The 18,134-nt window shown below is 48.3% G+C and overlaps 1 protein-coding gene across 7 annotated transcripts in view; it reads right to left on the bottom strand.

The window, feature by feature from the left end:
* ADAMTS17 (ADAM metallopeptidase with thrombospondin type 1 motif 17) overlaps positions 1 to 18,134 on the bottom strand; it is a 349,273-nt gene that overhangs the window by 109,836 nt on the left and 221,303 nt on the right. For all 7 annotated transcript variants that reach the window (XR_009541664.1, XM_060155566.1, XM_060155578.1 and 4 more), the window contains one exon: positions 6,467 to 6,633. Coding sequence is in view for 6 of the 7 variants with exons in the window: in XM_060155566.1 (XP_060011549.1) it covers positions 6,467 to 6,633 (167 nt within the window). In the remaining variant the exon portion in view is untranslated. The remainder of the gene's footprint in view (positions 1 to 6,466; positions 6,634 to 18,134) is intronic.

Raw genomic sequence — 18,134 nt, 5'->3', positions numbered from 1 at the left:
GAAACTTCCCCAGTGGGTCCTTCTGGTGGTCTCAGGTGAGCAAGGGCAGGGGTGAAAAAAAAAAAGGCTTCTAGAGCTGACTTGGCCTCAGTAGACCATGGCATCTTAGCTGGAGAGTTCTTGTCAGAGCAGACATGTTGTCTTATCGAGGTTCTGGAGCTTTTGTGATAGGGGGACATTCACTAAACTGTCACTGTGGTCAACAGCTTTCCATAGAGCTCCTCTCCCATGGAGCGCTGCTGATCAACATGATCAACAAAATAAGTCTTGTCTTAGAACACTAGAAAGAAGCTACAGGGGCACAGTGGAGATGTTCAACTTGGCTGTTCCAGTTAGCGGTGGAGGGAAAAATCTGCTGTGAAGGGTAGATTCCCAGGTAAGCAAAGTAACAATGATTTGTTTATTCATTTAACAAACATGGATGGAGGCCCTCTCTCACACAAGGCACTCTTTTGGCACTGCTTGGGAAAGAAAGATGAGTCATGCATGCCTTTCAAGGCCCTGGTGGTCTTATAGACAAGTACACGGCAAATCCCCAATGAGGCAGACTGTGAAAAGCTCATGGGTCTGATCTGAGCTGTCAGATGACAGGGCATACTAGAAGGAATGATCCATTTCTCCAGCTGGCAAGCTGGGGGCAGTTGTCCCTCCATTTAGATGGAATAACCCAAGATGGTAGCCAGTGAAAGGAGAACCATGGGAGACTGAAATGTAAACTGAGATCAGGTTCTGGGAGGCTAACTTGACAAGATTTTGGAGGTGCTCTTTCGGACCCTGAGGTTTCCTTTGAGCATCTCAGAGAGCCACTGAGACAGAGGCAGCACACAGCCCCCATCTTGAATGGATGGGTATACCTTCTCCACATACTGGGCTTCCTCTAGTGTTTCACTGTAAGGATGGATCCCTTGGACAAAGCAGTTTCAAAACTATGGATTACATTTAAACTGAAGGGCTGCCTCAATATCTGGAGTCACTGAGCTTTGAGGAGATTCATTCAGTAGCAGTAGTAATGATGATGGTGCCATGCAGCATGCTAAGTAGTGTCTACGCATTTCAGGTGGGTGCTGTCATCATTCTATCTTACAGATGAGCGCACAGGCTCAGAGAACGTGCATGCCTGCCCAGAGTCCCTCAGTTGGCAGAGCCAGACCCTGGCCTCTTCGTCCCATCCTGGTTTCTTTCCACCATCACTGTTTTCTTTCTGAACGGAGAACTCTGGGGGTCAAAGATACCAAGGGGGCAAAATGGTGCTGCTGAAAACAAACTGCCAGTTTTATGAATGTTTATGAGTGTATACTCTGATTTAGGCAGAGATGAAAATGGGATTTGGGTAGAAAAGTAGAGGCTCTTTTGAGGTAAGTTAGAAAGACCAGACTTGAAAGGGATGAAGATCCCTTTCTGGGCTCTTTGGTGTGAACATCAGGGAAGTAGAGACTCTGCAAAGCAGGTGGTCCCAACCTCAGATGGAGGGGATTCTGACCATGACCCCAGGCAACAAGGTACACTCAACTCCACCTGTATTCCACTCTCCCACCTGCAGACACCATCCCCTGTGGCTACAGTAGTCTGGGAGCCCCAGGCCCCACAACAGAGTCCAGAGGTAATACTTCCTTCCTCTGCTCAGCTGGAACTCCCTCCATTTGTCCATCTCCTTTCCTGAGGATTCTGCTCAGAATTCAGGGCACCTCACACCTCTAGGAAGGTGTAGCACTATGTCCCAAAGCAACTCAGGATAAACTTTATAAAACTCGAGGCAGCTCAGAACCTCTCGAAATTCTCTGAATATTCCCCTCCAAGCTGCCCTGGGTGGGCAATTAATCTCCTGATAAATGACATGAGGTGCTGGATTTCAGCTTTGGGCAGTGTCAACACTCCTACATCCACAGTTGTACAGAAGGAGGTCAAATCTTCTTAAAAGTTATACAACCATACACTCTAAGGAAAGAAGCTTGGAACATCCCTCTTGCCTGGCTGATGTGTGCTGAGATTAAATTCGGATTGAGCCTGACTGTTTGGGGTGGGTCCCAGCTTCTCACTGGTTCACTTGTCGTCAGGACTTACACTTGGATGGGGAAGCCACAGACAGGGAATGTGAGATGGACTTGGGGTCTTAAGAGCCACACCACCACATCTGCTTGGTGGGGGCTTGGAGGGCTCCCCCGCTGTGCTCCAGGATGCGGATGGTGCAGACAATACTTGTGGCTCTTAGTGCTCTTGTTCTTTCTCTGCCAGTGGTTACAAACTCTTACTAAGGTGGAGACACTAAGGTTGAGGTCATCACAGGTGCTCACCCCAGCCCTTCCTGGCCCTCTGTGGGGTATACACGCTGAGGAGGCTGCTCAGCTCCCTACCCCCAAAGCTGCTCACCATGACCCCATAGCCAGGCCTCAGCTGATTGGACCAGCAGTGGCCACATGACTGTGGCTGGGCCAATCAGAGTCTTTCTCCCCACCACAACCTCATAGGCAGGCCTCATGGGGCCTCAGTTGATTGGACCAAGAATGGCCACCTGACCACAGCTAGACCAATCAGTCTCTCTCTCCTGGGAAATCAGCACTGAAATTAGATAGAGAGGTTCTGTCTGCTCATGGTTGATGATGGGTCTCTAAGAAGTCTACACTTCCTCATCCACAATTCAGAAATTCAAAAGCTCTGAAAACTGCAAGCATTTTTTTTTAAAACATATTTGGCAGATACATTAGACAGCAAAATTAGCCTTGACTGACGTGAGACTGTTGGTAGTACTCAGTATCCCACTTAGAGACTGTTCATGGGTTGCCTGGTAGAGATGTCTGTGTGTCTGACTGTGGGGTGCTTCCCAGGACCCCACTGGGATATTAAATAATATATATTTGCTGCATGTTGTTATTTTTCTAACACCTAAAATGCTCTGGACTCCCAACCACATCTGGCCCCAAAGGATTTGAATACAGGATGAAGACTTCATAAAAGGTGCAGTGGGCTGCCCATCAGCCTGTAGGCGGACAAGTTGTGAGAAAGCCAGTCTATAGCAGGAGCAGGAAGAAATGGGTCACAAACGCAGGCTGTGGCGAACACGGAGAGAAGGTCCTGACATCTTCAGAGGCCCTGGCCCCAGACCTTCATCCCGGCCCTGGGGACCTGTGAGATACCCTGCATCTTCGCAACCACTCTCTTTTTCATTAAGCAGCTCTAGCCGGAGTGGTCAAGCTGGAGTCAGAGAGCCCTGACCATCAGACCTTCCATCCCTTGGGAGGCTCAGACCCAGAGGGGGTTCCACCATGTCGGGGAGAGGCAGCTGGGAGAGGGAGCTGGGAAAGCACCTCCACGTCCAGACACAGTCTTTGCCAAGGCCTCTGACACTTCAATGGGCACGTGGCCTGCTGGCCTGGGCGGGGAGGACTAAACTCTTGAAGGCTTCCACTTAAATGAGATTCCACAGGGAAAGCAGAAAGGGGGTGGGTTTGGCAACAGGCCATCTCAATGGGTTTCTGTCTAAAGGCTTTTCCACTTAGAAATATTTTCTAAGGAAAGTCTTTGTCTTCTTTTGGAGGTGGTACGAATTTGTGGTCCTGAGCCCTCCCTTGGAAAATCTACCTCTGCAAGAATTCCCTTTTTTTTTTTTTTCAATAAGAGGAAAAAGAAAAAAATATAGCTTCCCCTTTCTTGAACTGTGCGTCACTCGCCAAAGAATTCCACAGCGATAGCAACGCTATGAATAGGGCAGTCATAATGGGCTTCAGAAGAGCCCAGAGCCCAACCACAGGAATCGTTCCTCTCATGGCTGAGCTAGAATTGTGCCTTTTATAAACCGAGTTGTGAGAGGAACACTTATAATCTCTATTCTCCCCCTACCTTCTGAATTGGGCATTTATTATTTTGTTTTTATCCTCATGAAATGCTTCTTAAAACAAAACAAAAAAACCGCTGGCTTCTGTTTATATTTGAGAAGGAAATGAAACCAAATATGCAAGAAGTCATGACAATTCCACCCTAGAGGGGGATGTGTCAAGCTACCCTTGCAAAGCCCTGTACTTGGGGTGGTCTCTCCTTCAAAGGCAGAGTGCTTACTGTCCTTATCAAGTAGGGTTCCACTTTTCAGATCAAAGGTGGTGGCACTCTGGCTGTAATTATTTATTGCTTTGGCAGAAACAAAAAGCGAGTGGGTAAAAACACATTCTGAACACAATGAGCTTCCCCAAATAGCTGTACTTGGAGGCTTCCTGTAAGGGGGATCTGGGCAGACATCAGCCTCAGCCTCTGTAATGATAAGGAACCAAGGAGCTCAGTGATCCAAAAGTGGTTAGAAGTAAAATAGAAGTTTAATCTGGACTTGGAGAAATCTGTGGAAAAACAGACATTTCAGTGGGATTTCTGCATTGCATAAACGAGGCAGGAAAACTGAAAACTGGAGCAAGAGACCAAGGAAAGAATAACAAGGCCTTGCACATGGCAGAGAGGAAATGAGAGTGGGTGAGTCCGTCTTAGACCTGACCTCTTCTTGCTCCCAAGACGTGGGAGAGGACAGACAGGGGACCTAAACCATCCTTATCTGGTAGTCTGGGGATGGTTGAAGGTTTGGAAATGAAGCTGCTTCTCATCAAAACCTGCCACTGCGCTGCAAACACGGCAGCCCCTGCCAGCAATATCTTCCTTCCGATTAGGGGTCCGAGTGCGCCTGGGACGTCTAGAAGCCTCAAATGTCTTCCTGCATCAGACGAATGCCCAGGCAGAGCCACAAGGCTCTTTTGTGAGCCCCAGCTTCCAGCTGCCTGTCCCCTGTTTGGGAGCACGGGTCTCCCTCTCCCTAGTCTGCAGGGAAAGCCGAGGGTGTGAAGGCTCCATCTCCCTGGAAATCTGCTGGTTAGGCAACAGGGTGGCTATAATCACACAGCTCCCAGAGGTAGTGGTCTTTGTAAAAAAGGAAAACGTCTGGGGGAGCTCCCCGATGCTTTAAAATGAGCCCGCGGCTGGGTGGGCTGGTATTCTCTGCTCTGGTTTAGAACATCCCACGTCAGTTTGAAGGTGACGGGTCAGGTTGTTGGGTTAAAAGCTGCGGATCTGAGGCCAGTATTCCCTGTGCTGCCTGGGTCTACCCCCGTCACAGTTATGCACGCTTGAGCTTGTAACAGAGTGTATATTTCAGAGGTTCTTCAGATCACAGGGAAGAAACCTAAGTCCTGGCACAGGAACCTCATTCTCCTGCAAAGTATTCTGCCTCCTGCAAAATACTTCAGAGGCTGTGTAAAAATCAGGCCCAGTTGCTTGAGTTCTTATTGAAGCATCCTCACTCAGCACTCGTGAAATCTTTCTGTCTTACTGGAAGCCAGCTGGTTATCTTCTGAGTCAGCTCCTCCGGAATTGAGCTCAGTTCCCTCCCTGCTCCTCATGCAGCAGCTTAGACATGTCACGTAACCTGTAACCTCTCACCTTCTGCACGGGTGGTTTTGCATATTTAATGAGATGATATGAGCAGAGCTAACTTGAGCCTGGCACATGGTATGCTCCATAAATGGGACCATGTTGTCATCATTATAACACACTCTTGTTTCCTGAAGATGAACAGAATTTTAAGCATAAAAAACCCTGAACTAGGCCCTGGGAGATCCTTATGGACAATAAACAAACATCACATATCCTATAGACCTGATACCCCACCTCGAATTTTATCAGCCACTGTAAATGCTTGTAATGTCCAGTGGGCAGAGTCTCTTGATTTGGGAGAAAACTCTGGGAAAGAAAATGTGACCTGTGCTTATTATCATCTTCCCCAAGTTGTAAACTGTCCTGGAACAAAACAAATACAAACACATAGATACAATAAACAGAGTAGTGGTTATCAGAGGGGAAGGGAGGTAGGGGGAGGGTAAAGAGAGTCAACTGTATGGTGATGGATGGAAACTTAACTGCTGGTGGGGAGCACACTGTAGTGTATACACAAGTGAAAAATATAGTGTTGTACACATGAAATTTACATAATGTTATAAACCAATGTTACCTAAGTTAAAAAAAAAAAACAACTTTACCCAAACACTCCAGTCAAGGAGTAAGAGCCAACCCAAGATGAACCAAGAAAAGAAATGCAAGAAAGCGTCACCACTGGAAAGAGAAACAGCAGACACACAGACCTGCTGTCCTGCTCCTGCAGAGCCTCGCTCTCCTCAACGCTGGCCTGGGCCCAGCAGCACAGGGTATTGGATGGCAGGCTGCCAGCGCACCCGCCTTGCTATGAACAGAACGGGGGTAGGGGGCGGGCAGGAGGTATCTGGTCCACTGCCTGCTTCACAGCTGCTTTTGGGAAATCTCAGAGCTGGGTCATCCAAGTTCAACTCCCTGTGGGTCCACGGCTGAGCTGGGCAGGACTGGAGTGTCCTCTTGGGTGGACTGTGGGGGTGGGGATGCCCTGTGGGTTTTCCTAGGAGGTGTTTATGGTCTTGGGGAGCGGGGGAGGGAGGCCGCTCTGAAAGGATGCACCATATGCCTTTACCGTCAACCACCACTGCTGTCAGCAGGCCCTTCTTCTTGCTGCTCAGCCGGTCATGCATCTGGCACTGCTGGTCACGGAAGCTGGGCAGGCCCTTGGGGCAGGGCAAGTTCTCACAGACCGCGTGCTCCACACTTGCGCCCAGGCAGTGCGTGCCTCCAGGCCCCGGGCTAGAAGGAAGAGAGTGGTCTGCGTTAACCAGACAGGCTGCGGAAATAGCAGGGGTGCTTGGGGTTGGCCTCTCTTTCCGGAGGGGGAAGGGGCAGGCGAAGTTTCCAAAGCAATCCCCCTCTCCTCTTACACACCAACTCTCAGCAATCCCAGGCCCACGATGATGACATGTTAAGTGAGCCATCAGAAAAATGCATCCAAGAACTGTAAATCAAGGTCATCTGTAATTAGAATACAGTGAGGATCAATCAGTTCACCAAGACGCACAAATTGTGTCTTTCATCTGAACTTAAAACTTGACCATCTGTAACACTGAAAACCCCAAGGGGAATTTTTGGTGTGTGTGGGTTTTTTGATTTTTTGTCTCCTACAAAATGAAGACCTTTAAGTGGCTCCTAGCTATACTCCAGAGGTCACTAAGTTTCAGGATGGGTAAATAAATAGCTCTCATTTACTCTGTAATGAAAAGAATAAGAATGACTAATTCACTTGTTCATGGGCTTTGGGTAGAGACCAGCCGGATCCCAGTTTTGCACCCTTTACCTGGCAAGCGTGAGACCACATGTGCTCCATGCTGTGGTCTTGGGTTCTAGATGCTCTGTGCTTAGTCTGGGGCTTTAACCAGTGCTGGAGACCCAGTTGTGTTCTCTGGCCATGTCTGCACATGGGAGGGGCACTAAGGAGGAGCAGCAGGACCCTGGCCTAGCTGGCTGACGCTGTCTCTGCCCGGCTCTTCCACGAGGCCCTGGATGTCCTCTTAGGACTCTGACCTGGGCAACCTCAATGGTACCCTTCACCTCCACGATGCCAAGAGCATCACGATGGAGTAAGACTGTCCCCACCCCCTCGCACCATTCCCCCAGCACATTTTTATTGAAATTCAGCACAAATCACACCTGCTCCACTCAATGACTTTTCACAAACTGTACACACCTGTTAGCAAGGTGACATTTTTTGATACACTAACTATTTCATTTTGAATATTTCCTTTCCTCTCTCTGCCATTTCTTGTGTTCAGACAGTAAGACCACCCTATGATGATTGCCTTATGGAAGAGATATGACAGCAGAAGGGGGCAAAAGTCTTTAGGCTTTTGTGTCACAATAATCTACACCAGGAATCCACAAACTTTCTCTGCAAAGGGCCAGACAGTCCATTTTTTTGGCTTTGTGGGCCATGCAGTCTCTGTTGAAACTACTCAATTCTGCCACTGTTGGCCAAAAGCAACAAAAGACAATGTGTAAACAAAAGGGTGTGGCTATGTGCCAATCAAACTTTATTTACAAAACCAGTGGTGGGCCAGATTTGACCCATGGGCCATAGCTTGCCAGCCCCTGGTCTACATAAATGTGTTCAAGGAAACATCTGGAGTAGGAGGAAAGGCGCCGCTCATACCTCCATGCCCACCTCATACACCCCAGACAACAAACACCTCTCCCACCTGGGAGTGGAGGCAGCCTTGAGAGATTACATATGCTAGGGGCTCCACAGAGGGTTCTGAGTTTTGATCTCAAATTTAGGGAACAGCAAAACCTCTCTAAGACATCTAGAAGAGAGGGATCCTTTGTTCGTTTGCCTGCCCATAGTACCAGGGAGGCAGCTAGAGCTCAGGGAAACGACTGCATGGCATGCTCGGATAGGTGGAGCCTCAGACCACCTCCCCAAGAGCCCCAGGCCCAAGTGCCAAGTGTGGGTAGATGAATGTATTTCTATGCCACAAACCATGGTGCAGAAGGAACAGAGGGGGGCTGGCCCTGATGAACCATGTGGACCAGCAAGAGGGACATCTTTTCTGCAAGAAGCGAGTTGCACATCCCATGGCTGGGACCAGAGAAGAAATGGGTGAGGCAGAGATGCTCTATGGTAAGAAGTTGTGGGTTGAATTATGTCCTTTCTAAAATTCATATGCTGAAGTCCTAACCTCCAGAGCATCAGACTGTGACCTTACTTGGAAATAGGACCACTGCAGGTGTAATTAGTTAAGATGAGGCCATACTACAGTAGGGTGAGCTCCTAATTCAGTGTGAATGGTGTTATTATAAAAGGGGGAAATCTGGAGACAGACACCCACAGGGAGAACACCATGTGAAGATGAAGACAGAGATCAGGGTGATGATTCTACACTCTAAGGAATGCCAAAGATTGCCAGTAAACCACCAGATTCTCCCTTACAGCCCTCAGAAGAAGCCAACCCTTCCAAACCTTGATTTTGGACTTCTAACCTCCAGAACTGGGAGAATAAATCTGTTGTTTATGCCACCTGTTAGAGGGTTGTTACAGCAGCCCTAGGAGATGAATACAACAGACATCACAATAACCAGATGCATCCTCAACCGAACTTAGATGCGGACTCAGGGAAAATGGGGCAAAAACTCCTGAAGTGATCAGGAATCCAACATGGACTAGAATGGAGTGCAAAACTACAAATTAGGTTGTTGCTAAAAAAATAAAGGAAGCTACATTTCCTACACACCTTAGGGTATGGACTGAGATTTGCACATGTCATGTAATTAACTTCCTGAATTGTCATCAAGCTTTGTTTTAGTTTCCTTTTTAATTTCCTCCATCAATTGAGTTTCCCAGATTTACGTCTGACTGACCCTCATATACCAACTACCTTTATGCCTCACAGCAGGTAGGTGGAGAGTAGATTAGATGTGACATAAGAGAACTCCTGGATCCAGCAGAGAGTGCGCCTGAGAGGGGGCAGCCCATGAGATACCACACGTGCCTCAGGATGCTTCCCTCCTGAACTTATCCTCTTTCTTCTCCACGTCCAATCTTCTCCCACAGGCAAGTCTCCTTTCAGCCCCCATCTGGCTCACTGCCCCATCTTCCCCACTCCCTGATCCCTAACTCTCTGCCCATCCTTAAGGATACCTCCATCCTGCAGCCTATTTTTCTTTCCTACCTGGAACCTCTCCTGACCCGGCTTGGGTCTCTGCTATGCTGCTTATCATCAACCTTGTGAAATAGTCAGCTGAGTTCCTGTTTTCCTCTTATTCCTCTGCATCCTCAAGCAGAGAATCCTACACAGGCTGGTCTTTAATAAACAGTAGTTAGACTGAATTGAACTATATTATCAGAATTTATCTTAAAAGGATCAAAAGACAAAGTGATGTCAGGGAAAATGGTGGAGTAGGAAGCACCAAGAATCTCTCCACCTGTACCAAAACTGTATTGGCAAAAACTGCCTGAAGTAACTATTTTGAAACTCTGGAGTCTATCCAAAAGCTTGTAGCCTCCAGGAGAAAGCTTGGCTGGTAAGCTGTGGCTAATTTTGGTCAATTTCAACCTTGACTGTGGTAGTGGCTATCTGTACACCATGTCCCAGCCCCATGCCAGGTAGCTGTGCCTACATTCCTGGTGTGGCTTGCTGGAGCCAGGGTGGACAATAAGGACCTTGTCCTCCAAATATCAGAGTTCTGTGTTCTGATTGCTCAGTGCTGCTTTTGATTTCTGAGGTACGGGCATAAGGGCTGGCCACCACTGCGGCAATCCCTACCAGCTGCAGCCCCTACCAGGGAATTTCAGTGAGCAATACATTTAAAAAAATTCTTTTTCTCCCTTTAGGAGCCAGATATTTAAGGATTAGGTTATTCAGAAGCAACTGCATATATGGGAAAATTTAGAAAGCCACTAGGTTTTCCCAAGAAGAGATGAAGGCTCAGAAAAGGCCAGAGAAGACCTTACACTTCTTCAGTTTGATCCCCAACACAGAGAAATTTTTCAGTAGCAAAGAAATGGTAAATCCGGGAAGAAGGAGGAGAAGCTGATTTCCAGAGGTAAATTGTAAGATTCAAATGTTCAGTTTTTAACAAAACAATCATAAGGCATATAAAGAAACAGGAAAGTATGGCCCATTCAAAGGAACAAAATACACTGGTAGAAACTGAAGGAAGCCCAGAGGTTGGGCTTACTAGACAAAAACTATAAAACAACAGTCTTTAAGATGCTCAAAGTGCTAAAGGAAGACGTAGACAAAGACAGGAAAATGATACATGAAAGAGTGAGAATATCAATAAAGAGATAGAAATTATAAACAGGAAAAAAACCTCTGAAGTTGAGAAGTACAATAACTGAAATGAAAAATTTACCAGTTGAGTTCAAAAGCAGATTTGAGAAGGCAGAAACAAAAATCAGGAATATACATTTGTTCTATGAATTTGTCCTATGAATTGAAATATTGAGTCTGGGGAATGAAAAGAAAAAAGAATAAAGAAAAGTAAGCAGAGGGGATCTGTGGGAAACCAGTAAGGGGACTAAGATACACATTATGGGAGTCTCAGAAGGAGAAAAAAGGAGCAGAGAGCTTATTTGAAGAAATGATGGCTTAAAACTTCCTGAATTTGAAGAAAGACATGAATCTACAATTCAAATAGGATAAATTCACTGAGATGCACTATAATTAAACTGTCAAAGGACAAAGAGAGAATCTTGAAAACAGCAAGAGAGAAGCAACACATCACAGACAAGAGATCCTCAGTAAATTACAAGCCTATTTCTAATCAGAAACCCTGGAGGCCAGAAGTCAGTGGGTTGATACATTCAAAGTTCTCAAAGAAAAAAAAATCTATCAATTAAGAGTTCTATACCCAGCCAAAACTGTCATTCAAAAGTGAGGGAGAAATTAAGATATTCCCAGATGAGCAAAAGTTGAGGAAGTTTTTTACCATCAGACCTGCCCTAAAAGAAATGCTTCAAGTTCAAATGAAAGGACACTAGATGGTAACTTGAAGCCATATGAAGAATTAAAGCTCTCCAGTCAAGCAGCATGATGCTAAGCTTTATCAGAACCAGCTACTAGAGAGACCCTAGAGGAGGGACAGGCTTTGTCTCTGGTTCTGATATGTGACTTCTCCCTGTAGGCTCCTGTGGCCTGTGATGCATGCCACCTCCCTCTAGGCAGCTTCCGAGGGCAGCTTCTGAGCACACCAACACTTTGGGAAAATTCTCAGCCTGGTCTCACATGCAGTTTCTCCTTTGGACGGTTTTCCCTGACACCACTAAGTGTGACTTCCCAGAGATTTCCACCAGGGCAGCACCTCTGCAAACGTCTCCCTCATCCAGTGGGCCCTGGTTGTACCCTCTCCCACAAGTCCAAGGAATTTCAGCCCTGGGTGTGTGTGTGAGGGGGGCACCCTCATCCATATTTGTTCCTTCCTTGGGTGCCCTGCCTCAGACCTGAAGATAGGGGCTGCTTCCTGTATCTGCTCTTCCTGTGTCTCTAGAGTTCTTTACATCTTAGCAGCTAATTCCCCAATACTACAATCACCTGTTATAGCTAATGCTTTTTTATATTAAACTTTCCCTGTTCAAAAAAAAGACCAAAAGAGTTGATTTTTCTAGTTTTCCTTTGGGTCACTATTTTGAACAACATGGGAAAAGGGAGAAGCAATCCACAAGCAGCATGATTTTCTACCCAAATCATCCCAGTTTCAATATGTTGATCTGTGGCAGGACCCTGCACTCAGCCCACTCACTCCTTAAGATGGTGTCAATAACATAGGCCATCTGAGTGTTACCGTGACACCAGTGAGGGCCTCCTGGGTATACACTGGTGCTGAGACCACAGAAAGAGGCCCCCTATACATGCCATAAAGAAGACAGAAGAGAATCTTTGCAGGAGGAAGGCATGTCTGACAGGAAGGTCCACAAGTAGCTTATGAACAGAAGTTCTGGGGGAAGACTTGGAGGAGGGGCCAGCTTTACCAAGGAACCCATGCTAGGTGAGTGGACCAAGCTTGAGTTATATGGACACAGGGCCTTCAGGAGATGCTGTGTTGGGGCTGCAAACACAGGCAGGAGAGATCACCCTCCCAAAGTCTGAGGAGCAGAGGGCTGGGGTTCTCACTTACCCTGAGTTATACAGTGTGGATAAAATACAAAGCACCTAGGAAGGCCAAAATAACAGAAACCAAGCTTGACATGGCTAAAATGAAGGATGGTTACCATAATAGGATTGGTGGTAGAATAGAGTCATCTGTTTCTGAGAGCTGATGTAGGTCCATGACCGACGCTCAGCCTTTCCCACAATGGCTGGAAGGGCTCCAAGGCTCCATGAGGACCCTTGGAAATGCAAGGGGAGGTGGCAGCATATTGAAATCTCATCCTTGAGGACATAGGTAAGAACAGAGGCACTTTCACATTAACAGTGATCATACACTAATATGCCCAGAGGGCTTACACTCTGCCTGCTCTCCATAACCGTTACCTCATTAAGTCGGCACAAAGAATCAGAAGAGGGATCCTCACTGCATCCTTCAGATGAGGAAACCAAAGCTCCAATATGTTAAATGACGCACAACGGGGAAGTGAGTGGTGGAGATAAGAAAGTGTGACTCACAAGTGCTCCTGGTTGCAGCAGGAGCAGGTTAGGGATGGGGGCTATCCACTGGCTCCTGTGAGGCGAGGAATGCCAGCCTCACCCACTGAGACAGGCATGGGGGGTGTGATGGATTTTCAAGATGCTTCTCCAATATCAATCCCCAATTTCTATTTGTACTCTATCAGGACTTTCTTAATATGAACAAATTACAGTTAGGGGAACCACTGTCAGAAACCAGTGTCAGAACAGTGTCAGAACCACTGTCAGAAACCAGAAACCAGTGCCTGCGCCGGTCAGGCACCACACTAACCACCTGCATGAGTTATCTTACAACACGAGGTCCTGGTAAGGGATGTAGAACTAACAAGCTACCACCATCCAGAAGAATTCGGGAAAGGTCAGAAGGAGAGAGGAGATGCCATTCCATGTGTCCTGCCAACCTCCCAGAATCCTTCTCGCTGGAATCCATCTTGGCTGAGCAATGCACGTGCCACCAGGAAGGACCCTGAGTCAGAATGATTGGCCAGAGACAACCCGGAAACTAATCCCATCACCCTAAAACCCAAGACTGCGAGCCACGTGGCAGAGCAGTCCTCCTGGGTTCTCTTACCCTGCTGCTCTCCGCCTGGGCACCCCTTCCCAATAAAGTCTCTTGCTTTGTCAACATGTGTGATTCCTCGGACAATTCATTTCCGAGTGTTAGACAAGAGCCCACTCTTGGGCCCTGGAAGGGGTCCCCCTTCTTGCAACAGTAGGAGTTTAGACATAAACCCAAATGACTGGAACAGGCAGGTCACAGGAAAGGATATCCAAGTGGCAACTACAGACACAATCAGATGCTCAGCCTCACTGCTTATGAAAGAAACGCACAGGACAACCTCAACAAGATACCACTACACACCCACCAGAACGGTCAGAGTGGAAAAGACATACAGCACCGAGCACTGGGGAGGCTGGGGGCAGGTGGAAGCTTACTGCTGCTCAGGGCAAGGGGATGGCATGGCCACTCTGCAAACCAGGCCCTCACCCTGTCACACACGCACCAGGAGCCAACACGCACCTGCATGCATGCCCAGCACATGCACTCCACCGTGATGAGCAATGCTGTGCTGGGAGCCACATACTCAAGGGTAGGTGCCCTTTCTGCACATTACACCATCAGATAGATGTTTAAAACAAGGAAAAGCATAAGGTAGAGAGGCTGGGGGGAGAACCCGGAAAGCGGAGAGAAAATTCGGAGAGAAAGCCAAGTCCCTCTGAGCTCCTGTTGGGTAGGACCGGCTCCTGCCAGGTGGGTCCCAAGGGCCCCAGGCAGACCCAGCACAGTGCAGGGAAGCACGAAGGTCTGCTCAGATGATCAGCATCACAGACAGCAGGTCTGCCCTTTCCCTGGATGACAGGCAGCATTCAGGTGGAAGGAAGAGCAAGAGGCAGCTGAGCGGCAGCGCTTTTGGGTTTTTTGCTCTGCTCTATTGAATGAAGGTAGATCAGAAGATAAAGCCACCACAGTGGTTAAGACCCGCTCACCACCCGGAGACAGGGTGACTTCAGCGTTTCTGCCTCCTGTTCTTGCACCAAGAGCTCCGAGGAGCAAGCAGGGCACAGCCGCGGGATCAAAGTGCTGCAGGGCTACTAATGCCCCCGCAGGGCAGCCGCCGTCCTAGTGTTAAGGCCTCCTCTGAAAAGCACCAAGTAACACATGGAACTTAGGCTCAAGTGCAGAAAACTGTGATTTTTAAAAACTGTCCCTGTGAGTACCTGATACGTTAAAAGCACACGTATGGGGGTTTCACTGTGGAAGCAAAAAGCCATTACAGGAACATAACTTCACTCCCCAAGGTCTTGGGAGGAGGTGGGCTGCTTTCCTTCCTGATGCTCAGGGTGTGGACGCTGTGTGGTGACCCTAACACACTCCTGCTTCTAAGATCCACTCACCTCCCCATCCTTCCTGTGCAGAGCTGGCTTTTCACACAAGATCAATGGAGCCTTTTCTCCCCACCCTACTCCTCAGCCATCCCCCAAACACAAGCCTCCTGATGGGGTACCAGAACTCACATTAGAGATGAACTCTCTGCATTGCAGTCTTTTGGCAAAATGTCCCACTGACAGCGACACAAATTATGTCAGGAAAGGACAAGCTTAGGAAGCTGGATTAAAAACACGGATGGTCCCCAAAGCCTTGATGTTAGTTGGCAAGAAATAAAAATTCCAATAGCTGTAAAGACCAAGACTAGAGAAAAAAATGGGGGGACTCTTTTGCCAGTATTTTGGACAGTGAATAAACCAGCTGCAGAAGATGGGAAAGGTGCCAGGAATATAAAGTGAAGGGGGTGGGGAGAGGGTGGTGGGAGAGTTCCAAGTAGGAGATGTACACAGCAGTGAGATTTGGACATTCTTGGGAAATCTCAAGGCAGTGAGCCTGGTGATTTAAGGAGTGAGCCGGGAGAGGACGTTGTTTTGGTCAGAGCTTGGCTTGGGGCCTCCATCAGCTGTGCTTTGTAACAATCACCACCTCAGGCCATTCTGCAAAAGCAGGCTGACAGCTACTGCCTGGACTTCAGCAAACCCTCTCTGCTCCTGCATCTCCCTGGGAAGGAACCAGGACTGCTGCAAAGCTGCCCCCCAAGGCCAGCCCCTTCTCTTCCCGTTCACCTGGGTGGTTCCATGAAGGTGAGAAACCTTGTAGAAAACTACAGGGGGAAAAGAGCCTGTTGCTTCAGAACAGGAAATGGAGCTACACTGTTATTGCAAAAGACTGGACCGACTACCAAGGCGTAACTATGATAGGAGCAAAAACATATTGTTTCTCTCACTTGGAATAAACAAAGCCAGATTATGTTTGGAGCTTGCTCTTGAGATGGCTCTGAGCACCTCTAGCTGTGAGCACAGCCGCACTGGGGCAGGGAAGGCACAGGTGAAGATGGCCCTCATGCCCAGGGGCACCTGGACCCCATTCCTGGCTGTTCACAGCTTGTGGGCCTCAGTGAGGCTAGATGGTGCAAGGGAAGGGGCCTACCTGGTGACCCACCTCCTTGGCATAATAATTCACAATAACCTTTGTGTTTTTTAAGGAAAGACAATATTAGATGTGTGTTTTGCAGCACTGGAAGATCAGAAAGTTCGCTTTTTCTCAGCAAGCATGCGTCTAGACAGTCAGGTGGTCAAGTACACATTACAGAGGGCTGGTCTGCTGTGGGCATGGAAGGAAGATGGGGCCCAACAGCTCAAAGGTCAGTGGGGGAGGACACAGTGAAAACAAGTGAGCAAATGCATATGAGTAATTATAAATCATTATAATACCTGTAACGTTAGGAAAGGGTGCTGAGAGAGCGTGTAGAGCAGGCACCCACCTCAGGCAGGGTGGTCAGGGGAGGAGACCTGTCTGAAGAGAAGACACAAAGAGGGCAAAGGAAGCCTGGAAGAGGGAAAGGAGCACCGACCCAGGTCCAGAGGTTGGGGCGTTGTGTCTGACAACAGAAAGGGGGTGCAGTAGGTTGAATAGGGTGGTGCCTTCCCCTGCAAAGACAAACCCACCCAGAACCTGCAAATGTGACCTTAACTGGGAAAAGGGTCTTGCTAGATATCATCAGGATCTCATAATTATGAGATGAGATCATCCTGGATTAGGGTGGCCCCTAAACCCAATGGCCAGTGTCCTGAGAAGAGAAGAGGTGGTGAGGAGAAGCAGAGAGAAGACGTCCACATGAAGGCAGGGGCAGAGGCTAGAGTGGTAAGTCTATAGGGCAGAGAAGGCTGGCAGCCACCAAGGGCAAGGGGACAGGAGAGCAATGGATTCTCCTTCAGAGTTTCAGGAAGGAATCAATCCTGCTGACACCTTGACTTCAAACTCCTGGTTTCCAGAACTGTGAGAGGATAAATTTATATTGTTTTAAGACACCAAGGGACTTCCCTGGTGGTGCAGTGGTTAAGAATCCGCCTGCCAGCGCAGGGGACACAGGTTTGATCCCTGGTCTGGGAAGATCCCACATGCCGCAGAGCAACTAAGCCTGTGCGCCACACTACTGAGGCTGTTCTCTACAGCCCGCGAGCCACAACTACTGAAGCCCATGAGCTTAGAGCCCGTGATCTGCAGCAAGAGAAGCCACCGCAATGAGAAGCCAGCGCACCACAATGAAGGGTAGCCCCCACTCACCGCAACTAGAGAAAGCCCACGCAAAGCAATGAAGACACAACACAGCCAAAAATAAATAAATAAAAAATAAAATAAATTTAAAAAAAAAGACACCAAGTCCTGGTAATTTATCATGGCAGTCACAGGAAACTAATACAGGGGCCACGGTGAAGAGCATGGATTTCATTCTAAGTGCAGCGGGGAGTGAACAAAAGGGCTGAAGCAGGAAGAGGTGTAATTGGCTTTACTGGTAAGTAGATGTCTCTGGCTTTCTGTGGAGAATGAATTTGGGGGCCGGGGGGATCATGTGGGAAGCAGGGAGGCTGATGCTGATCGTCCGAAAGGACACTGGAGCCTCGCCACTGGGTCCAAACCTGACCAGCCGTTGCCCAGCTGTGTGACCTGCAGCAAGTTACCTAACCTCCATATGATTCAATTTTTAACATGTGCAAAGGGGACAAAAAAGACGCCTCTCCCTTATGACAAATTTAGGTGATTTACTATGTGCAAATGTCTAGAAGGGAACCTGGCACCTAGACAGGGCCCTGTGTGCCCTGTCCTTATCATTATCAGAGATGGAGGAGGAAGAGAGGGGACAAGGGGCCATGCATGCACTCAGGGGCTTTGAACTCGACCTATGCAACAGCTGGTGGTGCTATTTACTGAGGGGGACGTGGGCTGGGAGGGGTGTTTGGGGGAGGAGAGATCGCAGCTTAGGAACCATCAGGTTTGAGGTGTACAGGAGAAAACCAAGGGAGTTGGCGGGACTATGCCCCTATGGGGGGCGGGGACTTTATCCAGTTTTGCTTATCTTAAGTGTACACCAAGCAGGGTCCCTGGCCCTGAGTTAGGGCCCTGTGCAGGTTTACTGAAGGCCACATGTTGGAGAGGCATCTCCGAGGAGGGTGTTCTCTCTCGGGTCCTTCTCCAGTTGCCCTGCCCCACGGGGTGTTGCTGGAAGACTTCCCTCCTGGAGATGTGTCAGAGCCCACAACCACCTGATGTGCTGAGACGCATAAAACCGCTCAGCTGTCTACATG

This window comes from Lagenorhynchus albirostris, chromosome 1, assembly GCF_949774975.1.
Source record: "Lagenorhynchus albirostris chromosome 1, mLagAlb1.1, whole genome shotgun sequence".
NCBI lineage: Eukaryota > Metazoa > Chordata > Mammalia > Artiodactyla > Delphinidae > Lagenorhynchus > Lagenorhynchus albirostris.
This window is presented reverse-complemented; position numbering and strand designations above follow the sequence as displayed.